The sequence below is a fragment of the Drosophila montana genome, unplaced genomic scaffold (assembly GCF_035044405.1).
Source record: "Drosophila montana isolate Dmon_TW-CO22-7 unplaced genomic scaffold, ASM3504440v1 contig_2_1, whole genome shotgun sequence".
Classification (NCBI taxonomy): Eukaryota; Metazoa; Arthropoda; class Insecta; order Diptera; family Drosophilidae; genus Drosophila; species Drosophila montana.
The window spans coordinates 70,639-95,679 of record NW_026997875.1 but is presented as its reverse complement, the minus strand read 5'-3'; the positions used below and the strand labels follow the sequence as shown (position 1 = coordinate 95,679).

The 25,041-nt window shown below is 38.7% G+C and overlaps 1 protein-coding gene across 2 annotated transcripts in view; it reads left to right on the top strand.

Annotated features, from left to right (window-relative positions):
* Window positions 1-548: 548 nt before the first annotated feature.
* capu (cappuccino) overlaps window positions 549-25,041 on the top strand; it is a 41,968-nt gene continuing 17,475 nt past the window's right edge. The window contains exons 1-3 of one of the 2 annotated variants that reach the window (XM_064684823.1): window positions 549-942; window positions 14,381-14,819; window positions 21,862-22,335. In XM_064684823.1, the coding sequence (XP_064540893.1) occupies window positions 628-942; window positions 14,381-14,819; window positions 21,862-22,335 (1,228 nt within the window). In that variant the 5' untranslated portion in view covers window positions 549-627. Of the gene's footprint in view, window positions 943-14,380; window positions 14,820-19,564; window positions 19,793-21,861; window positions 22,336-25,041 lie in introns of those variants that run through there. The other variant, XM_064684824.1, reaches the window with a different exon arrangement.

Sequence of the window (25,041 nt, the reverse complement as noted above, 5' to 3'; positions counted from 1 at the left end):
GAAGAATAAAAACTTCAGAAATTAAATCAAAAATAGTCCAACAACAAGAGCAGTGTAAGTAGTTCTATAAGCAACGATTTGATATCAATTATAAATCGTTTTTATTTAATTGTCTCACTCGCTGTCTTACTCTCTCTCTCTCTCTCTCTCTCTCTCTCTCTGACTCTCTGTCTGTAAACTATAAAAAACGGTCCCAAATTGTCTAATATATATCAACATATATTAAACATACATATATATTAAAGTAACAAACATATGCATAACTACTTATATATACATACGATTTGTGTAGATGTTGGTCGCCAGGCGGTCCAAGCATTTTACTTGAACTACAATTTTAACTATAACTTAGCTGGTAAATACTATACATACATATATATACATATATAAATATAAATACGATATTATATGAATATGATATATTATTGAATAAACCCGAATGTAAAACTCTATAGCTTTGCCTTGTATTTGTTTCTCTAGAACTGGGCAGTCGCCTCTGTTTTTGGGTTTATACACAACAAATCACATTACAGAAACAGAAACTACAACAACAAATATACATATATATATATATATATATAGATGATATATATATAGACATATATACTATATATATATACCACAAAAATGGGAAGTAAGAAATGGAGCTTCTTCTCGGAAATGGCCGCGATTTGGCTGCTGCTCCTGATCTATGTGATATTGAGGCAAGTGAATCGAGTGCTAAACAAAGTAATTCTGCGCAGAGCGGCGGCAGCTAAGCGATTGGCATACGACACAACGGGCACATCTGGCACGGCCACGGTGTATGGCAGCACGGCATATGGCACAACAACAAGCATACTGACAACTTCCACAACATCAACAACAACAACAACAACAACGAAACAAAGAAGAAGAAGCAAACGAAGTCGTGCCGCCGCCGCCGCGGAGGTCATTTTGCAGGTAAATTGAAAAAATGTTGCAATTGTTTTGCAGGCACAATTAAAATCAAAGCAAAAAAAGGTAAAATGGCCGCCTGGCAGCTGAGCGTGTCTGTGTGTGTGTGTGTATGATCGTGTGTGTGTGTGTGTGTGTGTGTGCTGGCAAACCGCAAATGGTGACATTGCGCAAATAAAAAACAATTTACGATAAACATCAAATTTCCACAAATTACCTTATATTTTACGTGAGTTGCGAAACAGATTGTAAACCACACGCAGACACAAGCGCACATTCGCACACACACACACCCGCACACACACACTACAGTTGTCACAAAAAAATACCGCACAACAACAATAATAGCAGCAGCAGCAGCAGCAGCAGCAAAAAAAAGAAACCGCGACGCGCTGATTTTACAGCACGTTGAGCATTCGCCTCGTTGGCCATTGTTTGTGCAGCACTCAGGTGGGGTTTAGCGGGGGACGGAGGCGGGGGCGGCGCTTGTCAGCAGCGTAGGGGCCAGGGGCCGTTTGGTACTTTAAACGTGGCAGACACGCCTACACTTAAATTTCGAAATTTGCAATTATTTTTATTGCTTGCCATTTTCGCTGGCTGTTTGCGCTGTGGCTTTGCCTTTTGCCCAGCACTCCAGCTAAATGGTAACAGTGCGTGGGAGGGTTGGGGGCGGGCAGATGGTGGGTGTGGCGAGGGGAGGGGTCGCCACTTTGTTGTACCCATCATAAATATGCACGACACACGTAAATGTTTTCCTGTTCAAAAGAGTGTGTGTGTGTGTGTGGCTGGCAGATGCCCTGTACCCAGCTTCGCGAACAAACATTATTTTTTTCCAATAACTTGCTGTGTTTATTCTCCGATCGTTGTCAAGCTTTTAGGGCCTTTAAAACACAAAAATTCTTTGTAATTTTGTTCAAAAGGTTCACAAATAGTGTAAGATCCTAATCCAGATCCTAAAACTTAAAATTGATAGTTCTTACTCTTGTAAGCGCCGAAATATATAGATCCAGCTATCGATAGTTATCGATTTTGATGAAATTATAGAAATTTGTGAAACAGCTAGTTTTGGGAACAGAGCAAAATTTAGGCCAGTAGCTCCTTTAATATACGGGATTAATCATTAATACTTAAATTGAAGCAGCTTGACAGCCTGATCATATACATACAATATAAAAATTATAGTATATAATAGAATAATAATATTAATACAATATAATATATATATATATTATATTATATTATATAACATATCCATCAAGGCTGCGAAATTGCTCTGTCATTGTGTTTGTCAGCATGTGAAGATTTCAGTTGCTATTGCTGTCGTAAGGCTTAGATGTTGCTGGGAAACCTCACATAGAGCTCACAAAGGACCTTTAAAGCATTGTGTCTGAAAGGCAAGGCCAGCCTTTTACATGGGATTGCTGAAAATCCTGGAAGCTTGCTTTGAAGATAAGTGTGTGTATATTAGATAGTTAGTTTAGACATCTTATGAGCACAGCTCTGGCCAAAACCGTCTTGAGGCAACATCTATTGTTCCTATCCTCCGTAATAACACGCCTCTTTCCCACAATATACCAGAAATACCAACAGCCTACACAAGTCCCTGCGTGTTTTGATAAGTGACAGATGTAGGGAAAAAGTGAAATTTGAATAAAATAAAAATATTTCATATTTGTCTTTCTGTTTTTAGCAGCTGCAAAAGGTCATCACTTAGTTTTCCCAGTGTGGCCTAGAAACCAAATAGAAAAATTAATAATTAAAAAAAAAAACATTTATTTATAGAAAACAAAATAAATATTTGTAGAAAAAGTTAAACATACTATTGCTGCATATTAATTAAAAGCCAAAACTTTTTGCTCAGTGCACTTACAATGCAATTTTCCAACTAGAGTTCTAGAGTTTTCAACGAGAGCAACGCACAACCAAGGCACTCACATATCTTGACAACGTGCTCTAAATTCTAGGAAATGTGGCCTTGTCCGTTTTCCCGCGCTAATTGACATTCAGAGTGGGCGTTGTTGGGTTGGTTAGGTAGAGGACTATTAGCTATCTCATTGTTTTTGTCACTGACCAGTTCAATGATCCCAGAGTCCTAGTCTCCAGTCTGTAGCTGCCACATGGCCAGCGGGCAAATAATTAGGCGCGTCTCTGGCTTAAGCCCAGTGAAGCGACTTGCCAGGCAATTCAAGTTAACGCAGACAACAACAGAAAAAAAGTGATAAGTAGCCGTAAAGTAGGCAACAAACAAGTGGCCAGCAGCAGTCGCCCAGCAGAGAGAGCGAGAGAGAGTGAGAGAGAGAGAGCAGCACCTACGTGCAGGCCAAGGCATTGACTGTCGGCTCTGCGCCTTCAATGTAATTAGAGAGCATTAGGATTAGGCTTACAAATTCCGACCAATAACAAGCGCAAACTGAAAGCCAACTAGCCACAGGCCAAAGGGAGATGCCCAATCTGGTCTATTTGTGGCATAGAACTCTGGGCTCTGGCACGAAAACTTTTTGCGTAACAGCAGCGGGCGGCGCGGTAACAACGGGAGGGGGATCAAGTCCATAACGACAGCATTTAACTTGGGAGCACTGTCAATGGCCCGCGGCTAGATGAAATACGCACAGGTAGCCAAAAAGTCTGTTCGCATTAAATATGCTATAGATACCAACACAGACACAGATACAGACACAGATACAGATACAGATACAGATATAGATAAAGTTACAGATATACACATAGATATAACACAGATATAGACGTAGATATAGACGCAGATATAGACACAGATATTGACACAGATATAGATACAGATATACATAGATACAGATATAAATACAGATATAGATATAGATACAAATACAGATACAATTTTAGATACAGATATCGATAGCCACAATTGATGATTTTATCGATAAGTTTAACGAAGGTATAGATGTTAATAGAGTATCACAATTGATTCCATTTACATTCAATAACCCTCATCGATAAATATATCGATAAACCGTTTATGGCAACCTAAGAGCGCAGCATCGCGCACTCTGATCACCTAGCTTAGTTTAAATATTTTAAAACAGTTGCGAGCTATTCATTAAGTATTTATCACCTCGTTCAGTTAGGGTATGCAATCATCCGTTCTTAATCTCTTTTTTCCGTTTGCTGCTGATTTTTTGATTGTGTCTGGCTATTATTGAATTAGTTTTGTATTTCTATGGTTTTTGGAAATAAGCTCGAGGCTATGGCCAAATGTAAGTACAAGCAAAACAATATTCAACAAATTGCAATTCACGCCGCTTTTGAGTAAAGCGAAGTAAAAATAAATTGTAATAAAATGACGATAATAATGAATTTTGTTTATAGTTGTGAGAAATTTAAGGAGATGTGAAAATATTAGGAAGATAATGCGATTAAATAAAAGTAAATGTATTGAAATTCGAAAACATGAAATATTTAAATGAACAGAAAATACAAAGGAAATAGATAAATATTTTTTAGTCGAATTAATAATGCATATATGTATATTTTATCATATATTTATCATTTAAATAGTTGTTTAGCTGGTTCGAGGGGTCATTTAAATAAAGATTAAAAAAGGTTGCTAAAACCAATAATATTTATCATTTATATATTTTAGATATATTTATTTACATATTATATATTTTATTTGTATATTTTATATATATTTATTTATATAAATGAAAAACAATGTTGGTTTTGGCGACCCATATAAATATTTTTAAATATATATAAATAAATATATCGAATATAATTATAAAATATAAATAATTTTACTAAGCACAGAAACATTTTCAGAATTTCCTCCAATATAATCTTACCACCAAGATACCAAAATCTACGTTTAATACACTTTAAACCTTACCTTACTCATTTTGCTTCTTTCCTAAGTTTAACTATTGCATTTAACTATTTGACTTATTACTCTCTTCTTTTAGTGTCTAGCTTAAGCATTAGCCCTATTATACGTAGGTCCTCCTCTTCGTAAGGCATTTTCCCCAAGGCATTCTGAGTATAACCGTTTGCTTATGATATCCCATTTCTCTCCCCTATTATTTAGATGCACTTCCTCCATGTGCAGCTCATTCGTAACTTCTTTAAATCACGCTCAATTCGGTTGATTTCAAACAATAGTTACCCAAATTAAAGATATATTGTTATCGGCCAATGAGTGCAATTAGAGAAAGCACTCTAAACATACCCCACCCGCTGCCCCATTATTGTTTTTCTCGGTTTCTTCTCGGCTTTTGCTGTTGCCATTGACAGCATTAATTGATGGGGCGTCAGCGTCAGATGCGAATTTGCATGCACTTTTCCAAGCACACGGATGCAAGATGAAATTCCTCAACAACCCGAACCAGCTTCGCCAAAACCCATTCGTCACACTCCCTCCCGCTCCCCGCCCCCTCCCTTGCGCAGGAGCTAGGCCAGCGAATTGACAATTGGCGAATGGCAAATGGCGAACGGCGACGCGACAAAACCTCAGAATCTAATTTGGCCCAAACCACCAAAGCAATTAAAGTTGCCAAACGGACAACGGTGTGAACCACTCAAATCGAGTGAGTGTGAGGCACAGTAAATACACTTGAAAATTGCACACGACGAAAATTTACCTTTGATTTGCGAGTGTTTTTGCATTCGCTCAATTTGCCGCCATGCGACGCATTTTAATTAATTTGCACCCAACAACAACAAAAAAATTGGTCACTTTTTTTTAAATAAATTTTCAACCATTTTTGCGAGCCTGCATACAAATTGCAATGCATGTGACCAGATAATTTGCAGGCTCTCTACCTTCTACTCTACCCCCACCGCCCCTCTGGCAAAGCCAACCCCATTGCTGCCGCTGGCATATTGGGGCTAACATGTGGCTGCAACGCCGCAGAGAACCCAACCACAGTCATAATTTAAAACAATTTCAAATTGCCAGCAATCGCGAGCTCTTCGTTTCGTTTCGTTTCGTTTCGTTCAGTTTGCGTTTTTCATTTCCATTTTTTGGTTTGTTGTTTTCTTTACTGTATTTTTGACTTTTGCGTGTTGAGAGCCCCAAAGCAGGCAATACAATTGTTTCGTTAGGCTTATTCGATTTTCGTATACCCTATGAATTGGATATGTGCACTTTGTTACGAGATATGCTGCCTGTACTTTCTAGTATACTGAATAAAATGTTTCGTTAGGTTTATTCGATTTTCTTATACCCTTCAACATGGATATGCGCACTTTGTTACGAGATATGCTACCTGTAATGTTTAGTTAAATCTATTCACTTTTCGTATACCCTACGACTTGCATATGCTCACTTTGTGACGAGAAACGTAAGCTGTACCTTCCAGTATACTGAATAAAATGTCTCGGAAGGTCTATTCAATTTTCGTATACCCTACGCATTAGATATGTTATTTGTTCCCCTATGTGTACTGAATAAAAGACATGTTTTTGATTAGAACAATGATCAAAATTTATGTTCATTAATTTCTTAATTAATTTCTTTGTCAGTATCGTGATAAAAGTTTCTTTTTTTGCATTGGTATGCAAATTCTAAATAAAAATCTAATAGCTTTAATCATAATTTACATAATATGGTAAAATTTGTTTTTGTTTGCCATTATAATGGGCCTCTAAAAATATGAACACTTGGAAAATCTAATTATTTCTACAACTATTTTTTATTTACCTTTAATATTTCCTGAATTGTTATAGTAATTTAAGTTATTTTAGATCAGCTGACTATAGATTCTATAAATAATTAAAGTATTTAAACCATTTTTTAGTAATTTCCACATTTGGCTCTATAATAGGCCAACGTTTCACCTACAATATTTAACTAATCCTAGTCAATATCAGATAACTTGTTCGCTTTTACACATAGATTGTAGTTTTGTATTTCAGCGAGGGTATTAAATCTTCACCGCATCGCGCAAACGTATATTTTCTGATATTTTTTCGTTGCCGCTGCACTCCATTGTAAGTCAACTTTGTATGGGGGCGGTGCCACGCCCCGTTTTAAGCGCTCTAAGCATCGTCACAGCGCTGGCCGTCAGCTGTCCCAAGTCTCTGGAGCCCGTTCTGCCCGCATCAACTAGCCCGTTGTTTGTTTTAACGATATTAACCGCGTGGATAGTCAGCCATTGGTCACGCCCATAACGCCCAATGCCATAAAACTATAGAGCTAGAAAACTAGCGATGGGCACGTCGTACAATTCAAGTAGAAATGAATCATTGCATCAGTCATTCTCCAATCAGTGAGCAATCAGTCAGACCGTCAATCTGTCGGTCATTCTAAGTCAGTCAGTGTTCATCAATCGGGGACCCATCAGTAAGCAATCAGTCAGTCAGTTAGTCAATAGGTCAGTCAGTCAGTCACTTAATTAGTCCGTCAGCCCAGTCAATTATTTAATCAGTTTGTCAGTTAGCCGGTTAGTCGTTTAGTCGGTCAGTCAGTCAGACAGTCAGTCAGTCAGTAAGTCAGTAAGTCAATCAATCAGTCAGTCGGTCAATCACCCAGTCAGTTAGTCAGTCAGTTAGTCAGTCAGTCAGTTGATCAGTCAATCAGTACGTCAAATAGTCAGTCAGTCAGCTAATCAGTCAGCAGTCAATCTGTCAGTCAAGTATTCAATCAGTCACCAATCAGTTGGCAATCAGTGTCTCGGTTAGTCAAACAGTTTGTCAGTGAGTCAGACAGTCAATCAGTCTCTCAATCAATTATTTTATCTTTTGGTCATTCATCAGCTAGCGAACAGTTTACCAGTCAGTTAGAAAATCAACTAGAAAATTTGCTGCATTTTTTTTTTCGTTCCCGATATTGAGTATCTGAAGTTCGTGCGATAGTTAAGATATAAACGCTCACGCTGTCATCAATAGATAGCCCAATGGCCGCTGGGCAGCTGAAGCGCCATCTGTTGGCTGCACGCCGAGGCGCGAGTCGCTGTCGTCGTTGTAGACGTTTTTGTTGTCGTTGTTATTGTTGTTGCTGTTGTTGTTGTTGTTGTTGTCGTCATTGTCGCTTTGCACATTGCATTTTATTGACCATAACTGACTTTGTCATTGTATATCCCAAGCGCAACGGGATAGGCAAAGGCGACGGCAAAGAAGCAGGGTGGACTGGTGCATACGAAGCTGCAGCAGCTGTTTGCCATGTTTTCCGTTGTTGTCGCGTGTTGCTGTTGTTGCTCTTGTTGTTGTTGCTGTTGCTGTCGGGCAGCTCGTCTCATTGCTCATACGCCGCGTGGCAGTCAATGGCGACTCGTTTTCCGCGTTGTCATCAGCAGCAACAGCAACAGCAGCATTTATTTGCTGCGCCCGCAGGAGTTGCAGACTCGTGTGCAACATTGTTGTTCGTTATACCCTGTATCCATTGAAAACGGATAAAAAGGGGTATAAGAAAGTGGCAGAAATAAATGTAACTGACAGCAAAAAGGCAGCTCTATTAACAGAACGTCAGAGACTACACAAAAAAAAACCAAGACTCTTGTATGCCCTACGCTGATCAAATTAATTTCGAAATTTTCGATAATCTTACCCCATTTTCTGAAAACGATAAATATCGATTCATATCGATAAATATTTATAAACATAGATGTTTATATTTTAATCACAATTTCGAGATTTTCAGATCATTTAGTAATAAGTTCTCGTTCAGTATACACACAGGAAATTCCCTCGTTTTAAATACAAAAAATTGAAGAAATAATCCTAAATACATCAATTAATACAGAGGCATATTCGTGTAATTCTGTGCATGCAAGCAATTTTTCATCAACAGCTCCCATTTATTATGTGAAGCTGACGAATATCGGTAGGTAAAGCAGAATCTTATAGATTTTTTATCTTGTTTTCTACTATATGCATCCTATAAGAATATAGTCTCTTACTTTTTTGGAAAACATTAACAACTCCGCTGTTTCTTGATCTATAGACATATTCGAGTGACATCTGCAAGCACTACAGGTTTAAAAATGATCGGAAAAACATAGGCATAGGGTATCGAAAATTAATTTTAAATACTAAGAGTTTACTGTATTTGTTTGTTTTCTTATATGTATGTATATGAAGAAGTGACTGAATATATGTGAAGGCAGCTAGTGCCGGGAGGCAGAGTATCTGCTAGTCTGGCACACTCGACTAGAGCAGTCCTATTTGTATTTGTTGCACCTGTGCAGCTCACGCGTTCTTTTCCTGTCGTTGTTCTTGTTGTTTTCGCTGTTGTCGTGCTTAGCAGCTTTAACTGCCTGTTGTTGGCATTAAACTTTGTGTGTGCTGCTGCTGTTGCAGCTTTGAAGATTTTGTTAACTTGGCTGACGGTTTATCGTGCGTCTTGCAATTTGTCAAACAATGTGTCGAGAGTGCTCGGTGCCTCCCCAGAGAGAGCCCGTACCACACGCACACGCTGCAGCTGCTTGGTTGTTGCACATTAATTAAATGACTTTCAACTTTTGTGGATTTTGCATGCATTTTGCATTAGTCAAATGAATATGAAAATCTCCAGCCGCTTGGCTAATTAAGGCACTTGCCAGTTGCCACCTCGCGCCTCTAATGAGGCACGCATCACTCGTAAGCGGCTTTGCTACGTGCCACACCACACGCCTCCGCACACAATTCGCCAGCTAATCCCAAGTGAACCCATCAAAATACCAAATACCAAAAAAAATAAAACTGCACTCACATGCCTTATCAGAGCCATAAACGGCTTATCAAGCGAACCAACAACAACAACAAGCGGCAACAACAACAGCAAATGCTTCAACGTCCAATTGACACACTCGTGACCCAAAAAATAAACAAGCGCGAATGAAGTGCGAAAAAACGAACAAGCAAAATAAACAAAAGTCGGTGAGTCCAAAAATTAACGCTGCGAAATGCGACAACGAAAGCACAAACACTTCGTATACCCTACATGCAATTGTGCTCAAGACTTCGAAAATAAAAAACAAAGTTTTATATCCCATTTAATAGTTTTATGAAAATAATCTCAATTTAAAATAGCTAGTATTAAGCGGATTTGCCCGTGCACATCGTTTTGCATACGGTTTGAAATTAGTTACCCACCCAATCTTCGCCTTTACTAAGAAGATATTTCTACTCAAATTTAACTTCTGTTATCTCAAAAGATAACTACTGTTAAAAATTGAAATTGAAAATGCGAAGAATTGAGATTTGTAGCTCTTATGGTTTGGGCTTTACGTTGCTCATCAATCAGTCAGTCAGTCAGTCAGTCAATCAGTCAGGTTAAACTGTTTTAAATGCATGGAAGAAAACTACTGCAATGAATTAAGTTTTCTGGTTCTAATGGTTTGGGCTCTGCGTTGCTGATCAATCAGTCAGTCAATCAATCCCAAATATTTGCCTTACTTACAATACCCTACAGTACGTGTTACACTCCCAAATCGCGGTAATTTACATATGAAACTTTGTAATCTTTTATTTATAGCACCGCAAGCGCATACAAGCTTCGGTAATTCCCCAACTTTTTGATTCCCCCATTTTTATCAATTCTAAAAAAAAGAACAACATAAAAAAAGTCCCATAAAGCTGACCACTGGAAAGCAAAAACAATGCACAACATTGAGAATCGAGTGGAAGGGCAGCGGTGATATTGTGCTAAAAATTTTATCGTCACTTAACCAATGAGCAAATGGAATTTTATTTTTATATTATGTACTCGTGCCTATTTGCATTTGAAATTTGTTGTGGGGCGCGGCACAGCCCCCTCTGACAAGGGTTGGGATCGGCGAGCAGCTATCAGCGCTTAAGTCTCAGGAAAGCTCATAAAAAAGCGATTGCCATTGCCTATGCTTGTGTTTTCTGTTTGTGTTTGTGTTTGTGACTGGACAATGAGTCATTTTAAACGAATCATGTCAACCCGAGGTAAAATCCAAAGCTCTAAATGCTAATAAGCTGCACGAATCGGCTATTTAAACCTCGAGATGCGGTAATTTTACAGAATGTATATAAAAGACGAAAAGTTTTATGCATTTAGGGATATTTAAAAAATGTTTGATAATATACTTTCTATTTTTTTATATTTTTAACATATTTCTATATATTTTAATTTTTATTTACGTTAATTTAATTTATTTTTATTAAATGTTGGAATTAATATTAAATATTAAATATTTCATACTTCGCAGCGCATTAAACAAATTCAAAGCCCCGATCAGAAACGGTCCACAACAAACGCTCAGCTGTTCTCACTCTCTCTATCTCTCTCTCTCTCTCTCCCTCTCTTTCTGCTGCTCTCACAGCAATAGCCACAGCGCTCTTGAATTCGCTCTGTTCGCTCGCACATGGCAGCGCTTGGCTAGGCATTCAGTGTGCCATCGATTTTTCCACTCGCCGCTTCGCCCAGTTCGCTTGTCGCCGCCGATGTTACTTGTTGTCCTAGGACAGGCAGGCGCCAGCAAACAGCTGACTGCGGCGAAAGCAGAGCTTCGGCTAGCGCTTCGGCACAACGTAACGCGGCTCGTGTTGTTTACGTGATGCACTCGGCCACGTTATTGACAGCTGCAGTTGCAATTAAATCGTGTGCCGCATTTTGTTGCAGTTAAATAAACAATTCAAGTGTGTGGGCGATGAGAAAACGCAAACGAAAAACACGTTAAAGGAAATCGCGCCGCGTTAATAATAGAAATATATGTGTATATATATTAAAACTAAATGCATTTAAGCTAGGCGTTGCGGCAGTGAGAGCGAGCGAGAGCGGAAATTGCGGCTGTCACGAACTTGCCGCATTAGCACAAAGCAGAAACGCCAACAACAAAAACAATTTGAGAATATAAACGAGCATAAGAACGCGCCCCAGAGAAACAGATTTGTATAAATTGCACCGGAAGTGCGACTCAGGTCTGTAACAGCCTGCCAGCGTGTGCGTGTGCATGTGTGTGTCTGTGTGTGCGTGTGTGTGTGTGTGTGTGTGTGTGTGTGTGTGTGTGTGTGTGCTGTGCGCTTTTCACTTTCACTTTCATTTCGCCAAATTGCACAAAATTGCGCTTTTGACACAATTAAGCTCCAAGTGTTTACGTCATTATTTTCACGCCCGCCCCCGCCCCCCAACGCCGCGCCCTAATTGAAAACTGATTTGCGCAAAAGGACACACACACACACCAAAATATTTTCTTCTCATTATGCAGCGCACGGCGCGCGTGACTCATTGTGTGCCTCCTTCCCCGTCCCCTTCCCCTTTCAGTTGGCGCCGTGTCCAGGACAACCAACAACAAATTTATTGCTACCAATTAATTTTAAGCCAAAAACACATTTTTACAAAACAGCCCCCACCCCCTTCGGCCCGCCCAGGTATTTCAATTAGCCGCCGTCGACTGCATAATAAAAAACCAACGCGGCGGCCCGATAAAAAATATTGTTGCTAATTTGTTTTATTATTGTGATTTATGCCGGCGACCCAAGACGAGTGAGAGAGAGAGAGAGAGCTATAGAATATCAGAGAAAGAGCAGCAAAAAAATTAGATTCAATTAGTTTAAATTTTATATTCAAATATGTCGCATACATATTCAGTTTTGATTATCTTACAAATTTATAAGCAATTCGCATTTGTTCTGGAACATTTTTTTTTTAGGTCCAACAAACTGAAGCTCAAAGGCGCGTTTATCAGTTGACGATAAACTGTGGGAAATAATTTACAAGATATCTGAGTACTCGAACGATATGAGTTTTTAATTTATTTATTTTCAATTGAGTGCAATGAACAGTTGGAAATGATTTATCGAGGCCATGCTCTTGAGCAGGGCCAACGTTATTAGTTGTTTTTAAATACCCTGTGTAGGGCATAAAAAAGGTAGCATGGTTTTGGCAAACGTATGTAACTGGCTGAAGGAAGCATCTCTGACCCCTTAAGGTATATATATTCTTGATCGGCATCAAAAGCCGAGTCAATCTAGCCATTTCCGTCTGCCTGGCCGTCCGTCTGCCATTCCGTCTATATGTCTGTGTCTGTCTCTGAACCTGTAAGAGCTAGAGGCTTGACATAGATTGAACTTGGGCCCTTCTAGGCGATCCGTACCTCTGTCCGTCCGTCAGAACTTTTAAGAGCTGGAGACCTATAGAGCTGGACCTTTCCAAACGTAGGTTCTTCTATTGCCCGCGTAGTCCGAGTTTATCTCCGTCAATCGATAACTTGTTCGTTTCCAAGCAATCGATAAAAATCGATATCGAAATCCTATTTTTTTAACAAATCTCCTAGGTTTCAAGAGGTAGAGTCACCAAATTTCACATGTAGCTTCTAGAATAGTATATACAGAAGAGCGAGAGAAGAGGAGGCTTATACTTTTTGTATTTTAATTTATTTTTATTAATGCTGAGACAGAGGAGCGCGTCGCTTAAATTGGATTTGGTGTAGGTAGAAGTAGCTACAGGGTATCCCCTAGTCGGGCAACTCGATCTTCTTTTTAAGCCTAACCAAACCTTACCCATTTCTATGATGGATACCTGTCCGGTCATAAAATGTTCAAAATTAGTATTAAATGTTATCAAATAAGATTTTGAGGAGCTGTCCAGAAATTAAACTCCCACAACTTTGTCAAAAACTAAACCAATTTTCTAAATTAATTCTAATTCAAAAACTTTTTTGTCAACATAAATAGCTATCCCAGTTTCAAAAAACAAAAATATTTGCATATTAATTACGAAAAAGTTCCTTTCCAATATATTAAATAAATTTAAAGTTTGGCAATTTTTCCATTGCTTTAATATAGAGTAATACGAGCTTTAGATAATTCTAATGAAGAATACAGAAAATTCTCGATGACAATCAGTTGCTCTGCAAAACAAAGAGGTTTCACAAATTAAGTTGGAAGCTTAAATTGAAATAAATATTCGCAAATGAAACGAATCTACATCATTTTGATAGATTTCCATTTGCAAATGCAGAATCTTATTGTTAATTAATGATCATTATTGGGATGCTGTTGTATGGCACTGTTGTAAAAGTAAAAGTTCAATTTGCAGCTTGTTGCAAGTTGCCAAAGCAACGGACATGGGCACAAAAACCCAATGCTGCTGCTGCTGCGGTGCCCGCCAGCCATGCTATTGAGACAGCCACCCCCTCCCCTCCCCTCCCCTCCCCTTCCCTTCACTCAGCCCCTTCAACCAGCCGCACCACAAAAATAGTAATAATAAAAATAGTACAATATATCTATTGAAATCAGACAAAACTAAAGCAGCAACTTTTGTCAACCAGAGTTCGGCAATGTTCCGCTCGTTCCGCCCCGTTCCGCCCCGTTCCGCCCCCGGCCCCGGCAGCTACCTTTGCAACGTAATTCATTTCATATTTCTGCAACATTTTGGGGCAGAAAAGTTTTTGCAGCAGCCAAAAAAATAAAAAAAATAAAAGTGGAAAATCAACCCAAACAATGCGGCTGATTGAAAACTTTTTTAATTGATTTTCGTAAACTTCTCTCCCTCTCTCTTTCTCTCTCTCTCTCTCTCTTGCAGCAGCAGCAGCAGCAGCAGGCGCCGCAGCAGCGGCAGCGACAGCGACAGTCGACAGGAAAATCGAAACCAAGTGCGATACTCAGTCCACAGCCGGTGTCCAGCAGCCAGAGGGAGCCAACAATGGGCAATGCACATAGCCAGAATCGAGCGGCCCTTGAAAAGCCAGCGGCAACGGGCGGCAGCCTGCTGCGCCTGGCGGCGGGCGCGCGCACCGGTCCCGGTTGCATGCCACCAACGGTGGCACTGGAAGAGCGTCGCAACAGCAGCAGCAGCCACCAGGCGCGAGTTTTTAGCCGTTTTGTCAAGCAGAAGCGGGATGTATTCCTGCAGGCGGCACCTGTGTCGCCCACCTCGTCGCCGGCCTCGCCACTGGCCGAGTGGGGCATGCCGGATGTGGGGCATGGACAATTGAATGCCAGCGTCGAACGAATGGATTTTCGTAAGTCAATTTCGAAGTTGAGCAACAATATTTCTGTTTTGTTGTTTTGCTTTTGATTGTTATTACTCTACTGTCTTCTTCATTTTTTTTTTGCGTTGTTCAAATTCAGTTTGTCCGCAAATTCTATTTTTTATTTATTTTTGTTTTATATCCCTGGCTCACTATTGTTTTTATACCCGTACCGCAGGCCTGAGAGTGTATACTTTCCTTTAAATAGTTCCCTGTTCTACGATTAACTACAGTTTTTAAACACATTTTTATTATTTTCACATTTTTTATATTTCTTTTTTCTAAACTTTAAACTATATTCCCTTTGCATAAGTCTTTAAGATTTACAAATAACGAAAGTAATTAGAAGATTCTATGCCTTTTCCATATTTTTAGGCTATTTGTATTTTTTTTATGGCTTTTCCATTTTTTGCCTATTTATATAATCTATTTATTTTTATTTACAAAATTCATTAAATTTTTTTTGGGCCTTTTCCATTTTCATCCCATTTATATAATTTATTTAATTTGTATGCCTTTTCATATTATTGTTTATTTTAATTTATTTAATTTTTTTTAGGCTTTTTCCATTTTTGTCCCATATATAAAATTTAATTTAGTTAATTTTTTGTTATGTCTATCCATATTCTTATCCCATTTGTATAACTCATATACCTATATAGAGCTGAAGGGGATAAAATTATACGATGTTTTAGGCAATCATCAAGAGTTAGCAAATAGATAAAAGTAAATCGTAACATTTTTTCCAATATATTTTCAAGTATATTTTCTATATATTGTGCCTAATTAATTATGGTAACTTAGTATTGAGCCCTGACTTCCGTTCTATTTTCTTTTAGACCCATCTAATTTTTCCGTATTTATTATTCCTCTTAAGATCTGTTTGTTGTTTTATTACTATATTAATTCCATATTATCTTAAAATTAGTTATTAGAGTAAGCACATGATTTTCTTATGCCTATTTCATAATACCTAAAAACAATTCCTTGACCTTTGACTAAGGAGCAAGCAATTTTATAATAATTTTATTTAATTTCACTTATTCATAAGCTTTAGATTTTTCTTTTCATGCCTTTTCAATATGCAGTCCACATTTTGTTTACCTATTTCCATTTAGAGTTGTTTTGATTGAAGTGTTTTCTATACACTTGTTAAGCTCTTCTTCTTCTTATTGTTTTCGACTACGGGTGTATCAAAGTTGTGCTGTCTCTCGTCTGTATAATTTTTTACGCAGTTCAGTATGGCAACTCCTGATATTTTTTTTTGCATTATTTTCTTTTTAACTTGTGCTGACTTTTGTTTTATTATACAACTCTGGCAACCCTAGAGCGCGCACTAAATCTCGTTTCTTTAGCTCTCTCTCGCTCCCTCACTCTCTCTCTCTCTCTGTCTCTTTCGCACATTTTCTGCCCGTCGACTTATTGCAATTTAAGCGTAGTTTAAATAAGAATTTCGTGCAAGTTTTTTTCGAAAATAACAAAATAAAAAACCCAAACTTTTCATTGAAGTTTTATGAAATTTTCTGTACTCTTTTTTTTGCTATACCTCTCGTCCTTCCCCTCTTCCCTTTGGCCATCATCCTGCCAGCAGGCAGCCTTTGTTGTTCTGCCTGCGCTTGACTGTTAGAAAATTTTTGAGCTTTACTTTTCCGCTGGCGCTGTTTGTTTCGGCCATGGCTTATAGTACTTGTGTATATATCGTAGTGCCCCCGACTGTAGACTCCCTCCCTCCCTCCAGCAACCCTTCCCACCCACCAAGCAGCTCGTGCCCGCACTCGACTAACTTATTGGCATGTTAGCTGGCAAAATAATATCTTAACTTGCGTACGCATCGGCAAAGTGAAATCAAAAATTTATAGATTTTAGTTATTCATGTGAAATCTTTAAGATGTTGCTTTAAAATAAGAAAAGAATATAAAAAAAAGCAAACGAGAAAATATGACTGCCTGCAGTTCAAAGCGTGGCACGTTCACAATCATAACTCACACAGATACTCGCACACACACACACACACACACACACAGAGAAACGGATTGAGATACTCAGACAGAACCGACCCACTTCAAAAACTTGACTCTGTCTATTAAAAAACGCGTTGACTTTAATCAAAATAAGAAGAAAAACTTGAAGACTGACTTCGAGCCAGCGTCCTTCACCAGTTCCAAACAAATTGACATATAAGCGAACCGCATTGAGTATATGTTCTTATCAAGACGAACTCTTAATGCCCTAACTACTTGAGCTGGGTTCCCTACTTAACCTAGTTAGAGGGCTAGATTAGTTAATAAATGTATTAGTATTTGTATTAGCGTAAAATAGTTCGGTTTATTAATATCATTCTTATAATAATTATTTTTATTATCATCATTATAATAATAATAAAAATATTAACAATAATTATAACAATAATATAAAAGAAAATAATGATAATGAAAAGAAAAATCATAATTTAAATATATTTTGTAATAAATTTCAACATAAAATCAGATTTTCAACAATTTATATCATATAATTAATTAATGTAAAATCTAAATTTTTAACACCAATTCAGAATCATTTTATATTCAATTATACGATGATAAGAATCATATTTAAATCTTAGTATAAACTCATCTAATGCATTACAAATTTCAATTCCAATTTCTGGAACACTTAGTTTCCGACCAAACTAACAGGAATTGATAATCCAAAAGAAAAAGAATAAGCCAGTAGTATTTTTAATAAAAGTCAGACCATGTAAACCTTTCCGAACGGTTTCTTGCATTTAGAGCGTTATTCCAACTCATGATATAAGAAATTAGAATACATAAAGTATCGAAAGATTTCATATTTCTCCTCCTGATCAAATCAAGAATCTAAGAAGAAGAATTATAATTAAAATTGCGTTACAAAACAGCTGTCATAGTCGATCAGCCCCAACAATTAGTGTATACAAATTGACGCCGAAATAACTGAGCGAGCATTTTGTGCCGCTGCTTCTTCTCTTTACAAAGACGACCCCCCCTCCCCCCTCCCTCCCTTAGCCCAATCCAATTCAAATGAAAAGCTAGGCTGCACGCAGATCGGCACACAAGTGGATGTTAGGGGTGGAGGGAGGCTAGGGGAGGGGAAGGCGCAGAGCTGTTGGCTATATCAAAAAGCAATTCAAAGGCGGGCTGCATGGCTGCCATTGCAGCGGGCAAAGTCCAAAATCAAATCAACGAAAAATTTGTAAACGTGCCAAGGCGCGATTTTGCAGCGCGAAATGCTGCTATCAAAAATTCCCTTTTAAGCGCGAGATAGCTGAGCTGGCACGCCCCCATACCCCCCATTCTACCGCCCACAGGGCAACTGAAAAAGCTGCGCCCCTATTCATTTCTCATACACACAACAAGAATTCGTTTTTCATTTTTTTTTTGAAGCCTCTTTCAATGCATAAATTCATAATTCATGTGGGCCCTAAGCAAAACTCAGCGGCCTCCATTTGCAAAAATATAAAAAGGAGCTATGGAATTCGCGGGGGGAGGTCGGGCTGCCAGAGGATAGGGTATTCGCTGTCGGATGCGTGCAGGTCGCTGTTGAGTTTCGGCTTAGTTTTGGCGCCAACTGCAAGCCACTAACAACAACAACAACAACTGGCGACGTGCTCAATTAAGGGCCTACTACACACACAGACACACATACACACATACATACAAGCACATACACTCACACCAACACTCTCTTTGGCTGCACAAAAAAGTTTGGCATGGCACGTGGCAGGCCGCTAATATTTATGGCAATTAGTTTTAATAGTTTTCCTTGTACATTTTTGTGTAAAGTTGTAAACTTCTAACACTCCCACGCTCAGTGCCTCACTTTTTGGCTATTGCTATCTCCCTCTGCATGCTCGTTATACTGCTAAAACAACGGTTTAATGTTGTTAACAATAGTAGTTTGTGTGTGTCGGTAATTCAATTCCAGCGATAATTTTGGCTTACTTCATTTAACAAACTCCATTGTGTTTATATGTTTAGTTATGTATGTATTTTATATTGTGAATCATTTTAACAGTTAATAATATGTATGTAATATGAAAACCACCTAAAAGTATGCAGATTGTGACTTGAAAAAACAATTGCATAAAAGCTGCGTCAACTATTGAACTTTTGAATTTGTATTTTTACAAACCGCCTGAAAGCGTGCCCCAAGCCACACTGATCATTATGCAAGCTTTTTTTTTTAATAAATAGAATCTTTAGTATTCGAATTAGTGAGCCTAATGTTAGATTTTAACTACTCTACACATTCAGTTATTCAGTATTTATATTTTTAGTTTATTAACATAAGGTTGCTTACACAATTTCGTATTTCGAACTATTCAGTTCCGATAAATACATAATCATCAACATGCATAAAGTTCCAACGTGAGCTAGTTCTCTTTGCCTCTCTCTACCTCGTCAGTCTTCCTTTGCATTTAAACGGACTGCGCTTCCTGCTGATTGATATTATAACATTCGCCTTCTTAAATACGGATTATATTGTTATAAAAAGATTCAACAAGTCATAAATTAACATATTGATTCCAGCTGCTTTTGTTCTTTGACGCCGTTTGTTCATTTGCACCGTTCAAATTACAGCTTTGAGCCGCCAACAACAAACCTCCAGTTGCTCTCTTCCATTCATACGCTCTGCCGCTCTCACGCGTTCGGCTTTGACTTCCAGGCTTCGCTCCCATGTGGCCCCTACAAACCAGTTGCTCTTGTTGTTGTTAGTTACGCTTTGCACTTGCTGCCGCGCAGATCGTTCAAGTCGCAGTCTTTGTCGTCGTCGCCGTTGTCGTTGCCGTCTCCATCGCTTACGGCTAATTGGAAAATGTGTGTATGAAAAGTGAAAAGTTGTGTTAGAATCGACGCGTGAAGTTTTGCGAAAAACAAGCGAAAATTGACATCTGAACGCGAGAAAGAGAGTGACTGAGATAAATATAGCCGTCAACACATTTACAGGTTGTTGTTTTCTTCAACGTTTTGTTTTATCTTTTGTTTTGCTTTCAATTTGCTTTAATTGCCAAACACAGAAATTAAACAATTTGTTGGTGTCTTGTCAACCAGAATAAACCACAAACCAAAAAAACCAAGTAAATATAATAAAAGAAAAGTGACGCCGCCACGACATTCCCGTGCCCGTTCCCGTGCCTGTTCCCGAAACTTCCCGCTACCCGCCAGCTGACCCATAACCAAACCAGTTTCGAGTTGTGCCCTCGCTTTGTTTTGTTTTTGTTTGGCTTGCTTATATTTTTTGGCTTTTCTTGTGCCGCTTTTCATTCGTCATTTGTCATTATGCTTAACCTTTTGCTTTTGAGTTCATTTTCCATATGGATTTTCATAATTTTGCGTTATGGTTTTCAGTTTACCTTTTGTTTGGCCTATTCCAATGAGAACGCTCAGACGCGCTCTCTCAATCTCCACTCTCCCATTTTACTTGCTCTCTCTCTCTCTCTCTCTCTGTCTCTCTTTTTCTATGTCTTGCCGCTTTCCAGTGGCGCTTTGTTTTTATTTACTTTTATTTAATTATTATATTTTACACATGTCGTGTTTACTGAATGAGCTGCAAATGCCGCAATTGTCAGCCATAAATCAATGAGTTTTTTATTTTTTATTAAGTGGCTTATTTTGTTTTAATTGAAATTTTTGAGAACATAGCTCATCTTGCGCGCACTTCTATCTCTTGTCTTTTTTCTCTACTTCTTTCTTACTCTCCATCTCTGCTGCCCGCCGCCAGATGACGTCGTCAGCCTGGACTACAACAGCGACTCCGCTGAGTTTCACAACTGCAGCAGCGACGATTGCTGCTATGCATCGACTTCCACATTGACGCAGCAGCAGCAGCAACGTCTGCACTCCCTCTCCATGTCTACTTCTTCATCTGCTTCTTCTTCTCCCAGCAATGATTCCGATTCGCTCTTTGGTAACTAAAGCAAAACCTTATTCTTATTCGACTGGCACATGTTTCCGATTAGAATTGAATAAGCATTCACATTCTTTGCTGTATCCCAAATAGTTTTGAATGATTTCCAATTGGAATAGATCTTATTTGCAGCATTTTTATACAGATTTGCCTTTTATTTGATCTGAAATATTTTTTAGTTTAGTTCATTCTAAAAAAAAATGTTTTAAAGTTTGTATGTCTAAATTGAAACAAAAAGGTTTAGTTTAAAGAACATAAAAGAGCAGCTATTTGAGGTTGGGGATTAATTATCGTTGCGTACGTATATCAAATGATTTATACATCAAATACAATTTATTTCACACAACTCAATTTCAACTGATAAAGCTATTAAAAGCTTTTGATTGACTAGTCCGATGATTAATTTTTTCTCCATCTGTTCCTATGGCAGCTATATGACATAGTAGTCCGATCTGACCGATTCCAATGTTTGTAATCCCAGCAACAAATAAGAGATTAGTTTTTCTAGAAGCAGACACACATAGAGAAGTTCCTTTCAAGTTATTTGCCTTACCAATATTGATCGTAATTACATGTATGTACGGCTTCAGAGTGCAAACTGAGAAAATTATAGTTCCCGCTGGTTGGACAACATGGAAAAGTCTAAAATGAATACATCATAAAAGTTGTTTGATCCAGAGAAAAAAAAAAATGTTTTTTTCTCCAACGAATAAAAATAGTTGTCTTACATAATTAATCATCTAAAGAAGAGGCTGTTCGCCCAAAAGGGATTGTTTTTTTAGTCAAATTTCGACTAGAATTCAAAGGTTTCCTTCGGAGTATCAAATTGGAAATGGAAAAAAAACCCTTTAAACAATTATATATAGTCGAGAGTTTCTAACACGCAAATAAAATGAGTGAAATCAAAAAAATAAAAATTAAATTTTCCGAACTCTGAATCAGGTATTTCCCAAATCTTTTAACAGACATTAAATATGATATAAGCCAAGTGCTCCTCCATAAATTCTAACTTTATTTAAAATTCATTTAAAGCTCAAAAAAATGCAATAAAATAAATATACCATAAAAGTTGCTTATCCTGATCCTCGACTGTATTCCCTTTCGCTAGATCTCAATAACAAGGACTTGCTGGAATTGAAGCGTCGCTGTCGCGCCGATAAGATCGCGTGCTTGAGCCTGAGCCGGATCACGTACCTGAGCATTGCCCATGACCAGCCGGAGCAGGCGCAGGAGGCGGAGCTGCTGCAGAAGGAACAACTGTTGATAACGCCGGAGAGTTCGCCGGATGAGCGCATGGCGCTGCAGCTGGGCAAGAAGCTGGCCCAGGTGCTGGGCACCACGGGCACACCGCCGCCGTCCGCCATGGAATCAGGTGTGACGGCAACGGCAACGGCAACTGCAGCGGGTGTTGCCGCAGCGGCTGTGGCGGTGGCAACGCCGCGTGTCGACTCGCCCCTGGGCAATGGGGAGCTCTTCAACATATCCAAGGCCAAGAAGGTGGAGCTGCAGAATCTATCGTCGCGTTTTAGCGCTGCCGTTAATCCTACAACGCCCACACATGCTTCGGATGGGGGCGTGCCAGGTGAGTCGAGCGAGCATTTATTTGCTCATTTCGCATTCCGGGACGAGCTGGTCACGTGAGGGTCGCCGTTTTCCATTACAAACGCATTAGCCGAGCGGGAGTTGGCCGCGGTTGGGTCTGTTGGGGGCGGGGGGTCTATTGGGGGCGGTTGGGTGCGGTGTCGTGGCTGGATACAGTTTGTGCCTTTTGGCGAAATTCGGGAATTATTCAAATTCCCACTTGGCCCCTTGCAAATCAAACGAAACGCGCCGCGCGGCGCCCAAAAACCCAATCTTCCCGGTGCCGGGCTCAGCTTCACGACCTGCTCCACTTCCTCGCAACTCGGCCTGTTGTTGTTGTTGTTGTTGTTGTTGTTGTTGTTGTTGTTGTTGTTGTTGTTGTGCCGCACTTGAAGCCATGTGTATGCTCAAGTGTGTGGCCCTTGTGTCCGAAAATAAAAAAAGCATCCACAAAAAAATACCTAAAAGCCTTGTCCCTTTTTATACGCTGCTCGCAAAAGGAAAGAAGAGGTATATTGGTTTTTTAATTGAAATAAATTTAGAATTTAAATTCGATAAAGAGAAAGAATAGGAGATGGAGATGGAAAGAAAGAGAGAGAGAAGGGAAAGGGAGAGTGAAAGAAGGGAGAGAGAGGGAAAAAGAATTAAAAGAAATCGAGCATGAAAATTGTGAATAATGCAATATTAAGTAAAATCTTGTTTGTAGAGTAAAACAGGGTATGGCTTAGTCGGCTACTCGCAGCGTTTACAACGTTTTTACTTGTTCTCCGACTGATGCTCAGCGCCAATTTCAAAGGTAAACACCAGCATCGAGGAGAAGTGCTTGTTAAACTGTACGGTTTAAGGGTCCACATCTGGAATCCCAAAGGTTGCCAAAAGATAATTGAAGTTGGCAACGTTCAAGGACCACAATTGAAAAGAGAATAACAATATTTTTAAGGAGTAGCAGGAAGAAAAAAGTAGCTCAAAACTAGTTGCTATTACAAGGATAGTTAAAGGGAAAAACCAATGGAGATATTGTTTGACAGCTAGAAATTTGAATGCTTACGAATGTTTGGTTTATTTATTAAACATTAAACATATTCGCGAATGTAAAGCCTTGCATATATTTTGTAATTGAAGGCAAACTCTAAATATTTCCAATCAGAGCTGCGTCTAAAAATGCAGTTAAAATGATAAATTGTTTCTAGCCTTTGGCTTATGTGAGTTAAGGTTAAGCAATGCCCTTTGGGCTCTGAAGTCCGACAGGAGTAACAGTTTTTCCAGCGATGTTAATCACCAGACTCTCCTAGGTCTTCAAAAAAAAAAACATTATCGGAGCAGGTTAATATATCCCTTAAGGCTTGATTTGCCAAAAAGAATTAAAATATATTTTTCAGTCACATTTATATTCTACTCTGTAAGAACGATTCAAAACAGGGCATCTTATAGTTAAGCTCTCTCTCTCCCTCTCCATCTGTCTCACTCTTTCTCCCTTTCTCTCTCCCTCACTCTCTCTCTTCCTCTCTATCTCTCTCTCGCTCACACTTCCCATTTTCTATCTAATTTTTATTGAATTAGGTTTGGATTCGATTGATTTTAATTACATTCCCTAATTGCAGTTTGTACACAATTGTAAATTTTATGTACTTGACAATACGTGCATTATAGCCATGCGTATCCCGCACACACATCACACTCCGCACCCCCCGCTCCGCGTTGTCACCATTTCCCCTTTAATTGCCTTTGTTTCAAATGAAGTCAACCAGTTACTCAAGGGTATTTTGAAAAATTTGTGTCAAGTTTTTTAATTAACTCGTGTCGCTGCCTTTTTACTACTTGCCTATTCCAGGCCAGCCTCTCTCTCCCCCCCCCCCCTCCCCCTTCACTCCTATGCAACTTATTCCTCCATTCAGCATCATTTTATTGTTTTTGCAACTGATCCGATCAGTTTGGTGCCTAAAACAATGCCCCGAAAAAGTGACGCAAAAAGAAAGAAATACAAATTATTATTTAAGAAATGAGAAGGAAGGGCTTTCTTCGGCTAGCCGAATATTAAATTCTCTTGTAGACAATGTGACTTACGGACTTGCAGATGTGTGTGAAGAATTGCGAAGCTCGTAAATGCTTATTTTGGGCAAATTATTGTGAAGAGAAATAAATGTTGATACGATTCTTGCATATATATAGGGGACATAGACTTTGATTTGGGTATCTTGAAAACAAAAACGAAGGATTTATTTTTCGACTGATCATTCCCATAGCAGCTTTATGATATAGTGCACCGATGTTGATTTTGAGGAGCATAGTGAAACTTGTGGGTTGAGATATCTTGAAAAAGAAATAATTTTTTAAAGACAAGAAATAAATTTTCGTTTGATTATTCCTACAACAGCTATAGTTGTCCGTGCCTTATATATTTGCTCAAAATATCTTTAAAAATTAAATGTTTTCAAACTATACGATTCTCCCAGCCGAAAGCTTTAACGGAGAACTAGCTGGCATAGACAAGACGAGACATGGCTATATCAAAAAGTATTTTCATGCCGATCAAGCATATAATTCATATATTCACTTATATGTTCGGGCATGTCTCCTATCATGATAAATTGTTAATACCCTCAAGGAGAGTATGATAAAATTTAAAAAAAAACCCCGAGTCGAGACCCAAGGTAATTATTGGCACATTTATGCAAAGGCTCGCGCTCGTGCCGGTCGCACATGATAT